A 13569-nucleotide genomic window follows, 5' to 3' on the forward strand; every position below is an offset into this window, starting at 1 on the left:
GATCTACACTGGAAAATGCATAGCGATATTTATTTGAAAAGACTTCTTAAGTTCTTTAAACTAGTAGACTGGATTGTCCAAGAGGCATTTCCTTATGAGACTACTTCCTATTATTTTCAACAGTAGCAAACTTTGCATACAAACCCTTTCCCTGGATGCTTAATAGTTTCTCTTCCACAAGTTAGCCTGCTGGGCTTAAAAATGCAGCTGGCTCCCCACTGTGTTGGTTGTTTCATTAAGAGGAAAATGTTGAAGTGATAACATTGCTTATAATCTCTCCTGAAATTCGCTCTGTTAATTACTAATGTAAACAGTGTGTGGGTAATTGTTTCTTATGTCATCTATCAAGATGTTTTCACTGACATTGGCAGAATTAAATGACACTGGTAACCTACCTCTGGAAAAATCTCTAAACCTTCCTTCTCCAAAAACCTACAAAGAGTATTGTCTGAAAAACTTATTAAATAAGGGATGGAGTCCTGGAACACAAAGAAGTGAAATTCCCCAAATCAGTAAACAAAAACAAACAACAACAGAAACAAAAATTACTTCCTGTTTTTAAAGAGAAACTGCATATAAGGATTTTCCCAGGACCCAAACTCTTAATCCAAAGTTCATTAAAATAAAAAATAAGTATAGAGAAAAAAATTGCTAATCTGAAAACATCAAAACGTATTTCTTTAGAATATGAAGCTGATGTATTGCTAAAGATATAATGGAGAGAGATTCTTTCTAAGACAGGAATTCTTTAACACTTCTCCTTTGATTTAATAGAAAAACAAACAATATAAAAATCCATAAACATTCCTCTTGTTTAACAATAGGGGATACTATAAAATATATATCTCTAGTCATAATAATAACCACTTTAGCACTGTGGTGCCATGCATGTGGAAAACATGTTTCCATCTTCATCAGAACCTTTCAAGTGCCAGTATGTCTAGGGCACAAGGCTTGCATTTCACACCAATGTGTTGCAAAAATTTCAAAGCACATTCTCTGAACCTACAAGATAAGGCATAAGTATTTGAGGAGTAGGGGGTGGTTTCTAAGCATCTTCCTAGAACTAATTCAATTTTGGAGATCCATAGGACATCTTTTTCTTTAAGAAGTCTTTACATAACTGTTGACTATGCAATTTTCAATTTGTTTCCTCTTATAATTAGGAAATTTTATTTAAACTAAGTTTCTAAAAATCTACCAATAAAAGATATACTTTTCTCCCAATAACACATGGAATTATTATTTTTTCTTTTCATATGCACTGATGTACAACATGTTAGGTACATATTATGTACCTTAACTGAGACACATTATTCTATGATTTCGCAGGCGGCTCATATTCCATCCTATTACCCATATGGGCTTATGCTGCTTTTCTTAATCTATGCTTTCCACTTCTATGACTCTCAGTGAAAGATTACACTGCACATGATGTTTGCTGTTACAGTGATAGTATTTTTTAATGTTACAGCAGAAACCTGCTGTTGGAGGAAATAACTGAATGTAAGGTCATTTGAAGGACTCTGTTCTTTTTATAGAACCAAACTTGGAAAGTAATTCAGAATCCTTCTATCTCTTCAGGCAAGGATGATCTACTTGAATTCCTTGGAAACATGAAGGGCTTTTTTATTAGAACAAATTTTGCAGAGGCTAATTTACTGAGAAGTATATTTTTGTGACACTAATTTCTAAAATACCTATAGAGAAATAATCTCACGGTTATAGTGAAACTGATCATAGGTATTTTTATACGATATTATAATGAAAAGACAAACATTTGTGGTTTGGAGAGAGAAATAAGCTAATAAAAATTAGTATCTAGATAAAGTTAGAAATGTGCAGGTATAATGTATACCAGCAACACATATATGACATATATAACAGAAACACTCAAGCACTATAGCATGTAGCCAGGGTTTGGTGGGCTTCAGGGGTATAACTCTGAAACTAAAACAAAAACTACTATTATCATGAAACAAAGTCAATATTACTAAGTCAGGAATGATACTAGATGTTCATCTTTAATAAGATGTTCACATGGGTAGAGGACTACCATAAATCTTTCACATAAAGTTAATAAAACTATATTTGATAAATAAATTTGAATATCCAGGAGAGTACATTAGTTAAATGTAAAATATACAGAGTTGTTTAGATGATCAGTGGTGAAGGTGTGGAAACATCAGTGACTCTAAATAATTCAATGATAACAAGAATTTTAAGTGAAAAGGTTCTGCTCAGTTCAATTATCATCTATTCCCCTTCAAACCCATAATCATCTAGTCTCTTTCTGTAACAACCATCTCTTCTCCTGGTCCTTTTTATTACTTTTAATGTTTTATTCTTTTATATTGAATATTCCCGTGGATTTACATTCTCTTCCAAGTATTATTTCCCCAATACACTAACAAGTCCAAGAAATAGCTCCAAATGTTTACTTTTATATGGTAGATAGCACTAATAGCTATGGATGCTAGCATTTTGGGGAAAAACCTCAAGTCTTTCAAGCCAAAATACTCATACATATATATTCAAATCAGCCAATACACATGAAAAAAAAACAACATACTATGCTTTTATCACTTGGTAAAGTTGGTTACAAATAAATAAGATTTACATATAGTCATGCTAAACATGTGCTAAAGTAATTACCTAATTTTACAGAAACCAGTGACAAGTAATGAATTGTTTTTCCTATTAACAAGCATTAGAGTAATAGCTATTCCCTAAGAATTTTAGGAGTAGCATTTCTCTTAGAGTTAAACTATTCATATCAACATATCATAGTGAGGTTCAAAATGTATTACACAGTATGATTTATTAACTATACTTTATTTGATAATATTAATGAAACAATGAATTAATAAAAATTGTGTCAAGTAGAGTATTTATGGAGGTAAATTTAGTGATATGTTTTTAACATAATTGAATTATTGCAGAAAACAAAAAGATAAAATCAGAATACAAACATGTATAAGCTGATCTGTATAGTAAAATAAAGTTACTAGAGAGAGAGTGGTACAAATAAAGATCCATTTTCATTTTTATAACTTACGGTAAAAGCTTTGATTGTGAAGATTTATGCTCTTAATCTCATTATATAAAATAAAACATGAGTAATTTTTAAGCATTTGATTACTTATATTCAAGCTTGATTAAGAAAGGCTGGAATGATACATATTTTTCATTTACAAGTACTTAAAAGTTATCATTGATGTATTTAGTTTCTAACTCATGAGTGCTCTGTTCCAATGTTTGCACATTGTGACATCAATTTTCCTTTATTTTCACATGCAAATTTCAACTCATTCCCCATTATTCCTGGTGAAGTTCACCTTTACTGAAGTATTTGTATAGATAATTGTAGCCCTGTGAACTTCAAAATGCTAAAATAGAAAAATAAAACCTGATTTCATTGATTTTTTTTTGTCTCAAAAAAATTTTATATCACAGAATTTTGAGTATTATTGTCAGAAAATGTATTCCAAGGCAGAAAATAAATGCCAGATAATTTAATAAGCTTCATGCCATATTCTCATATCTGTATGTCAAAATGATAACCAACCACTAATACATATGTATGAGGATGAACACACAGGCACACACAGACACAGAAACACACACGTGTATTTTTCTTTCAGTATTAGTGACTGGCTCATATTTGTTTTCTAGGTCAGTCCCATTTATTAAAAATAGTACACATTTTAAACACAACTCACAAGGCAATGGATCGGAGTAGTTATGATGGATTTTGGAGCTGGACTATCTACCGGAGGTTAAAATCCCAGCTTTGCAAATCACTGTGTTACTTAACCATTCTTTAGTTTCCCATCAGTGAAGTAAGGATGACAGCAGTATCTACTTCACAGGAGTTAAAGAAGAATTAGCTGAATTAATTTATGTAAAGTGCTTAGAACATTGTCTGGCTTATTGTTCTTGATAAATATTGCTAATTTATGATTATAACTGGAAATATTTAGTAATACAAATCAGCTCTATTGTACCAATGTTTGTTTTCCCAAGAATCATTACAGTATTCAAAACACTTTATAAACATAATTGATTCAAATAAAAAAGGGGTTTAGAGGCTAGAGAGTTTCAAATTCACAATAATATTAAATTATTTCTATCAAAAAATTCAATAATAAAATTTGTGTATGGCTGTAATTGAATATTGATAAAACCTGAGCCAAATCAATCCAATATTTGGTTGAGTGTATGCATGAGAGGAAATGTTTCTTTTTGCACGATCATGATCATGACCAGAAGCAGTTTTTAACTATTCTTAAAACTTTATCATTTAATCACTCTCATTATACTAAACAGAGGCCCAAATCTCTCAAATAAATCATATGTTGGGTTAAAATAATCAGGAAGTAAATTCCTAAGTGCTTTAATGATCTCATTGGCACAATGAAAGTAATAATAAAATATATTTTCTTAGTGTTGTGGGGAGGATTAAATAAAACAGTGAAAGGTATATTCTTTACCAGAGTATATGACCAATGAAAAACACATAGCAGCCCAGCCAGTGTGGCTCAGTAGGTGAGCACTGACCAACGGACCAGGAGGTCACAGTTCGATTCCAGGTTAAGGCACATGCCTGGATTGCAGGCTGGATTCTCAGTGTGGTGCATGCAGGAGGCAGCTGATCGAAATGATGTTTAACAAGTATTATTAACAATAACAATTGAATATGTTCCGTATTTATTCAAGCACATCATATACTGGATATTAAAACCCCAGCTAATGGAAAACTGCCTAAATGGTCTGAAGGGAAGGAAAGGACAGTTTCCTGACAATGAAACTAAGGTAGTGGTTCTCAACCTTCCTAATGCCGCGACCCTTTAATACAGTTCCTCATGTTGTGGTTACCCCCAATTTCATTGTTACAAATTGAACATAATTAAAGCATAGTGATTAATCACAAAACAATATGTAATTATATATGTGTTTTCCGATGGTCTTAGGCAACCCCTGTGAAAGTGTCGTTCGACCCCCCAAGGGGTCGAGACCCACAGGTTGAGAACCGCTGAGCTAAGGGGTTATATTGATCAGTTTGGTAAGCTTGGTTTCATGGCTCCATGAAATGTTCACCAACTGCACACACTCATGTAACCAGCCCCAGATCAAGGCACAAAACGTCTGACAAGTCCTCTCTTCCCCTACCCAGCCCTGGTTCTCCTCAATCCTCCAAGGAAAACCGCCACCTGACTTCTAGTGTCAGAGATTCAAACCTGAGTTTTTAATATTTACTAGGGGTATAAAACAGGAAATCTTCACTTCTGCCATCATTTGACAAATAAGATCTGGCAACCCTTGGCATCTGTTCCCACCAAGCAGCAGCCTGCTGAGGCAGGAACCCCTGTCCCTTTGGGAGGGTGTGGCCTCTCCAGGCCCACCTGGCTCAATGCCTTTTGTCACCTTTCTAGCCTGCTGGTGGAAGAGTTTGCAACACTTGCTTTTTTCTACCTCTAGATGCCCATTTCAATGTGTCCTAACTTCCAAACCTCAAGCCTTTTTGTACAAGGTGGTGTCAGTAAATTAAAAAGGAAAAAAAAAAACACCTTACTCTTGTTTAACCAACATGTTGATTTATATAAAATGTGGATGTACTAGTACTTGAATCTTTTACTCGCTTTTCCTGATGTTCTAATAAAAGTAAATAAAGACCTTTCCTCTGTCCAAAATTATTGTAAGTGTCTTAAAAGAAGAAATGATAGAAAACAAAATCATAGACTTTGTACCTAAATCTAGCAGGCATGTTTGTGCTATCATATCATAATTGAATAATTTCAGGTAAACACCTTAAACTTCATGCAACTCAAGCTCCTCATCAGTAAAATGAAAAATGAAAGGCAATCGAAATACTTTGAGACCTACTCACCTAATAGTCCCAGAAATATTTAAAATCATTGTATTGATAGAGAAACTGAGGCATTTATTCAGTCAGCTAAACATTATACCGTATTTCCCTCCAGAGTCCAATGATATCCAACTAACCAGTGACATAATTTATGTTCATAATATACTTAGCTCTTTTCCATATGGATTTAAGCTATACTCAAGATAATTATCTCAACTATTTTCATCCAATCTCCTCTAATTTCCAGAAACTGCTTATCTTTCCTTTCTCAGTAATATCTTATAAATATTTTCCACAAGATATCAAGTTCTACAGTCTGACCATGGAGTATAAAATTACTGGATGTGAGGAAACAACTAAGGCAATCATTTGCTGTAAATGAAAACAAAAATCCTAATGTTTTATCAAATGTGAATGAACACACATTCCAGGTAAATCTATCGGACTAATACTACTGGTATTTAAACTCCTTTTAGGTCAGTTTTGCTCAGTTGATTTGGCAATGCATTTAACTAATGGGTAAGACTTAACCACCAACACTGATAAATTAATAAGAACTCAGAAGCTTTAAAAGAATACCAATAAAAAGATGCCCCAAACTTCTCAAGCTCAGTCTTTACAATACTGACTTAAACAAATAAAAATCAATGATCCTTTAAAATCAAAAAAATCCACTATACATACTTATAAATTTAGTTCCTCCAACATTTTTGCATTTAGAATAATATTATGGTAGGGCTCCCCTGTCCCTAATACCATTAATCTATACAGTACATATCACTGAAAAATAAGCTCATCTAAATTTCTGTTGTTTTAGTCATTTTATTTTTTTAGGTTAATTAGGCTTTTATAATATTATGAAAGATTAACCACATGAATGTCTGAACAGAAAATTACTAATTTTCAGATTTCAATGGTCTAATTCTCCATAGGCACTGTATTAACAGAGACTCCTTACTATACAACCTACAGATAGTCTGCTCTTAAAAATAATTCACTCATAGAAAAAGACTAGATGAATTTATGACAAATAGAATGATAATTATGCAATGCAAAAATAATAAGAACAAATTATAAATGACTAATTTTCAGCCAACAAGTACAAATGAAGAAATAATTATACTTGTGAAAACATCAATTCTCCTACTCGGTCTCTTGACCTCTTTAACTCTAAAATTAAGACTCCCTTGCCTTGGCTTCTGGGTAGTTCAGGTGGTTGGCACATCATCCATATACCAAAATGATGTGAGTTCAATTCTCGGTCAGGGCACATACCTAGGTTGCAGATTTGATCCCGTCAGGATACAACCGACAGATGTCACATCAATGTTTCTCTCTCGTTCTCTCTCTGCCCTCCCCTCCTTCCTCTATTTCTCTCCCTCAAATCAATAAAAACATAGCCTCCAGAGAGGATTAAAAACATTAAGATTCCCAGAGAATATCCATTTATGTGAGTTATATCTATTGATTTTTACCATATCAAAAATTAAAACAGAAAAATAAAGTACATTGTTACTACCACCTTAATCCCAGCTAAAATACCAGCAGTTTTACCCACTATTGCTTTTACACCACCAGTGCCTACAACTAACAATGAAAAAGGCAAAGAATAGGTCAATGTTGTTATGAAAATAGTTTTAACCTTCTGCTATTCCCAGAGAGCGCTCCGGGATTCTAAGTTTCCATGAACTACGATTCAACAAGAGTGGCACAAACTTCCGGTGGACCATAAGAAACAGCCAACACAATGCCCCTTAGCATTCACCCAAAGCTATTCTGAAATATTTGAATCATTTACTACATTTATAAATTTAGAATTACACACATGTAACAATTTCATTCAAAATTAAATTAATAGCTAGGAGGTCTAGGAAGCATTTTAGCAGGATATTATAGAAATATATTCTCAGAGTTGCAATGAGCCAAAATATTAGAAAAAAAGAAACAAATGCCTACTAGATAGGAACTCTCCTGTTCTTCCATATTCTCTACATCCAGGCTTTGGGAATGAGAGTTATCTACCTTCCTTCATTTCCTACCCCCCTCCCCTTTTAAATAAATAAGCATCCAACAGTAATCTTAAGGAACTGAGTTACAGACTATAGTTCCTATGCCTATTTGTTCTTTCCACTACAAAGAATATGGATTCAATGGAAAAGTTCCTGATTTGAGGAGTTGTTTTTGATCTGTTATGATTCATAAGAGAAATACAAGACATAGTGTAATCTGTCAAAAAAGCAAAGGGTAATCCCATTGAAAAAACTCATGTATATACACAGTTTTTGCAGAACATTTACTCAGCTACATACATAAAAAAAAATCTCCACCCATATGTCTTCTTCTACTACTACCGAAAACGTCTTAACTTCACCAGGAATGAATCCAACAGAAGCCAAGATCTTTGTAAGCTGTAAAATCCCCTGCAGTGATACTGAAATTACTGCAATATAACTTTTTCAGAAATGTGAGAAACAATTCTCTCTCTTTTCTTTTGTGCATGTTCCTAATGTGACTGTGACACATGAAAATGTAGTATTGCTACAAGAAATTAAATCACTCATTTAAATAGAAAAAAGACTCTAATTTTATACATTTAACATCTCTACTTGATAGAAAACTTTAAAGATGGTATTTTTTAAATGTCTAGATGATCCGTGGGCAAACTACGGCCCATGGGCTGGATCCGGCCCGTTTGAAATGAATAAAACTATAAAAAAAAAAAGACCGTACCCTTTTATGTAATGATGTTTACTTTGAATTTATATTAGTTCACAGAAACACTCCATCCATGCTTTAGTTCCGGCCCTCCGGTCCAGTTTAAGAACCCATTGTGGCCCTCGAGTCAAAAAGTTTGCCCATCCCTGGTCTAGATTCATGATTTTAGGTTCTAAGAGAATTTAAAATGCAGGCAACATACAGGGTGGGAGAAGAGTAGGTTTACAGTTGTGATCCTGCAAAAAACGGAGTTTATTCTTATATTATTATTTATTAATTATTGTATTACTTTATTATTTATTAATTATTGTATTGTATTATTGTATAAACAACTATTCTACTTTTGCCCCATCTTGTATTTACCTCCATGTCTCCAGAAATAAATACTAATATTTCTTTGATATTGTTCCTCTTGAAAAGCCCACTAAACTTAACTTCAAATATTCACTTTTTAGACTAAAAATAAGGCACTGAGGATAGACATATAAACAGAAGACAGATTAATCATTGCATGAGGTGGGAAAGGAGATGGAGTATAACAGTTTTGGACATGCAGAAATTATAGTGGTGATGGAAACACTGTAAAACTGATTTATGGTGATGACTGCACCACTTGGTAAATTTACTAAAATTATCTTTATACACTTGCAATGGGTGAATTCGTGGTATATAAAAATGGCTCAATGAAGTTATATAAAAAAGTGAATGCATTGAATGAGAAATGCCAGAAACACAAAAGCAGATATTATTTGAATCCATTTATTTAAATTATAAAATGGGCAAACTAATGTAGTGTTAAAAGTCAGAATAGGAACAATTCTTGGGGGATATATCAGGGCACAAGGTGGGGCATCTTCATCTGGTTTTTAGTTGGATGATCATGGTTAAAAGTCATTGAGTTGTACAGTTACAATATGCACAAATTCACAATTTTCCTGATCTACTCATAAACATATTTACATATGCATTCACAAAAGCCTTTTATATTTGAAAGCTATATTTCATTCTGTGTAAAGCTGTTATATAACATATTTAAAATATGAGTCATCGAAGATGGCATAAGGATGGCATCATATATGATATTCAAACATTCCACACCTTTGTCCAACTTATAAGAAGGACTCCAAAGAAGGGAATGATTGCATCAAGCTAGTTTATCATTGAATTATTAGGGTTTTTTTGGGGAGGACTTGGGGCTATAGGTAGGGGTGGGGGGGTGGCCTCAAGCTGTAGCACATTTGGAAGACTCCTTAGAGAGACTATACAGATTAGGCGGAACACCAATAAGCTTGTGAAGCCATGATGGAAAAGAATGGTGAAGGGTAACTGAAGGGAGGCTGTTTCCTTGTATTCTGTTTCTGGGGTTAATCCACTTATGAATCTACTATCACTTTGGTCTCTTCAGGTTCCAATAATGCCTTCACCCTTTAAGGACCAGCTTAACACTTCCTTTCCACAAACACCTATATCTCCACAAATATCTAGCTGAAAGAATGTTCCTGCTTTTTATTTTTTAACTCTTCAATAAATGTAAATGAGATAAAAATAAAATATTGAGAAGGTGATATAGCTGTTTGCATTTTATCGGCCAAAAAAACCTATAGTCTTTGAGGCAGGAACCATGTCTGACTTACTTATTCAGAGAACTCTAGAGTAACTGTCATGATGAACTGTATATCATGGACTTTCAAGTGTTGTTGGAGTCAAAAATGGAAATGTTCCCATTAATACCCAAGATAACGTGAAACCTCAGCTGAGTTGAAAATGCAAAATTTCTGTAGTTACCATTACCAACGGTCATTTTCAGATTCTAAAGTTATATGTACTATTTTTTAAACACGTTGAGGTGTGTAAACATAAAATAAAAATCAGTAAAGTTAAAAAAGCTTTTAAGCCCAGCCAGTGTTGCTCAGAGGCTGAGCGTCGACCATGAAGCAAGAGGTTACCGCGTGGACTTCGGGTCAGGGCACATGCCCAGGTTGTTTGCTGCATCCTCAGAGGGGGTGTGCAAGAGGCAGCTGATTGACGTTTCTTTCTTATCGCTGTTGCTAACTCTCTATCCCTGTCCCTTCCTCTCTCTCCAAAATCAATAAAGACATTTTTAAAAAAAGAAGGTTTTTAAGTAACATGACAAAATTGGACAGCATTTCTTTTCATTTACACATAAAAAGTTCGTTTTAGGTAAGATGAACAGAAAGTCTGGCCTCTAGAAGCCTACAATTTACTTTAGACAAGGCCACCATCTAAAATGTGACAAAATAGATTTATAAATGTTTAAATGCAATAAAGATGGATGCAGATGATCATGAGTGAGGTCAGAAGTTCTGTGAAGAATAAATAAATGTGTTCTGACAGTTTAACAAGTCTTCTAGTAGAATAATGGTGAAAGGCACAGCACAGGAAGTTTGCAGGAGGTGCAGACAGAATAGCAGGAGAATACACTTGGATTGAGAACTGGAGGTGCATTCTGAAAGGCAGGGAGAAAACTGACTTTTCTGGAGCAGATATCAGATTGCATTTTTCTACCGGGGAGAAATGTGCCGATAAATTATCACATACTTTTCAATTCAAGTCCTCAATTTTTTTCACATTTACTAACATGTTCGAATACAGTTGTATTTATGCATTTGTTCAATGTGTATGCAAACATCTGCATGGTGTAAAAATGTTTCATGTCTGTCCTTGCCTGCCACATCTGTCTAATTTATGAAGCAGAAAGAAGTTATGAAGCCATTTTAACAAGGTTATGCAAGGATACACAAATAATCTTTTATTAATAATCCTCCTACCTAGAGACATGCTTAGAAAATGTTTACACTCTGATACAGTATATTTCTAGCAGTTGAAATGAAAGAAAACAATAATTAATCTCTTAGAAAATGTTTTCCATTATGATTAGTTCAAATGCATTAAACTACCTATATCATAATTAGTAATTATTAGCATTATTTAGCATTCTGTCATTGGTGTGGCTGTGAAAGTTCATTATAAAGCAGCTTAAGTAGACATGGTGATTCTATCTCTTGGGAGCTTACAAGATGGAACCTGATTTCTTCTCTCCAAGAGTCAAAAGCATTTATTTTGAACAAGCGTAAATATAGCATATTTAATTGTCCAAATGCAAGTTTGGAACTTGCCTCCATGGAGAATTAACCACAGTTATTTTGGCTAAGTGACACACTTGAGAATCCACCAGGAGGGCTTTCACAAATGATTTACTGAAGGTGCTTAAAACAGTTTTACTCTGCAGGATTGTCACTTTATAGATGCATCCCATAAAATTCAGTAATTCCAGAGGATTTTTGTGTGTGATAATTATAAGATTAAGGGCTTACTTGGGGAGCCATTAATAATATCAACGAAAGGATTAAACTAATTTCAATGAAAATCATATAAAGATCAAAGAGTTATGAAGTTAATGTTTCTGCTACATTTTACATGAAAACCTAATCTCAGAAAAGCACAATCTCCTCCTCAACCCACACCCCAAATGGATTCTAGAATTTGGTCGTCTGACAGAAACAAATACAGCATCCATTTCTAACTACTCACGGAAAACTACTCCTAAAAGACCACAACAACGTACCATCTGTCCGCAATGGAATGACTAGGCTTCTTTTAGGCATAACATTAGAGACTTTAACCATAGTTGGTATCTGTCAAATACATAACAATGAGCGAGATACACAAGAAGAACCAAATGCAACCAAACTAATATCAAACAGTATCCCCAATTTTAAAATCTTATTTCTTATAAACACTCACTACTATATTTCAAGTATATCTCACATACTTTGACTATCAAAATCCCGGCATGTGATAATTTCTCTTATTAATTGACACATCAGAAATTTATAAATATAAGGTATTGACTCTATTAGTTTATTAATCACATACAAACACATACAGAATTTTAAGTATATCCAAAAGACAAAAGGTTAAAATAAAACAGGCTTTCTTCAGCACAATGAAGCAACTCATGAAACCTATTGTTTTTTGCTTTGATATTCCAATTTGTTTATTTTTACATATGCCATGATTTTTCCCATATATTAAGAAACCCTTAAATTACAGAAGAAAAGAAATGCCCAAAAAAGGAAGTCATAATAAAAAAACATATTCACTAAATAAAAATAATTGATTATTTAAAAATTGATTACTTAATACTTAGCTCATTTATCAAGAAATTAATATAATGTAAGCCTTCTATAGTATGGATCTCTATTGACCAATCCCTTTTGAGGTGAAGATCATCTTTTTCTTATCCAGTGATGTTACATGGTACCTTCATTTATATTATTTTAATATGGTAACATTTTAGAAAGTTTAAATGTATTAAATGAATTAACCTGTATACTAATTATTAAGAGAATACTTTTTTCATTATTTCCAATGCCAAATAATCTTTAATCAATATTCTTTTATTATACTGCATTTTGATTCATCAGTTCTAGAGAATACACAGTAGACCATGAAACATAATTAATAATCTAATTTTTTTTAATAATTTCCAAATGCGACCTGCAATCCTATTATCATCATTTCAGTGATATGGGGGATAGTTTGATATTGAAATAGTAGCTCCAATTATCCTAAAATAACACAATAGTTCTATGTTCTTACTTGTGCTGAATATGTCACACAGATGCATGTTGAGAGTTTATATTAGCCTATAACAAAGAAAAGAATATTAGAAGTATCCTACCTTTGAGACATAATCTTATAGGCATCTGGCAGATAGCATCGTATATTCTCCATCTGAGCAGGGTCAGAGTCACAGATTTTGTCATCAGTCCTCCCATAGTTGGCACTTTCAATCATGATGACATCTGTTCCCGGACAGCGGAGCTCTATGGGGTAGCTTTCACAGGAAAGCTCTCTGCGGACCACAGCCATCGGGATTGGGGCGCGGCTGAAAGCTATGGAAAGGAGGAGGAAAAAAGGTTAAGTCCTCTTCATTACATATGAGAGAAAAGTATATGTGT

The 13569-nt window shown here is 33.6% G+C and overlaps 1 protein-coding gene across 1 annotated transcript in view; it reads right to left on the reverse strand.

The window, feature by feature from the left end:
- ADGRL3 (adhesion G protein-coupled receptor L3) overlaps nt 1-13569 on the reverse strand; it is a 771395-nt gene that overhangs the window by 387315 nt on the left and 370511 nt on the right. The window contains exon 5 of the mRNA XM_081093223.1: nt 13290-13503. Within this exon, the coding sequence (XP_080949349.1) occupies nt 13290-13503 (214 nt within the window). The remainder of the gene's footprint in view (nt 1-13289; nt 13504-13569) is intronic.

The sequence above is a fragment of the Myotis nattereri genome (genome assembly GCF_964212035.1).
Source record: "Myotis nattereri genome assembly, chromosome: 1".
NCBI classification, from domain to species: Eukaryota; Metazoa; Chordata; class Mammalia; order Chiroptera; family Vespertilionidae; genus Myotis; species Myotis nattereri.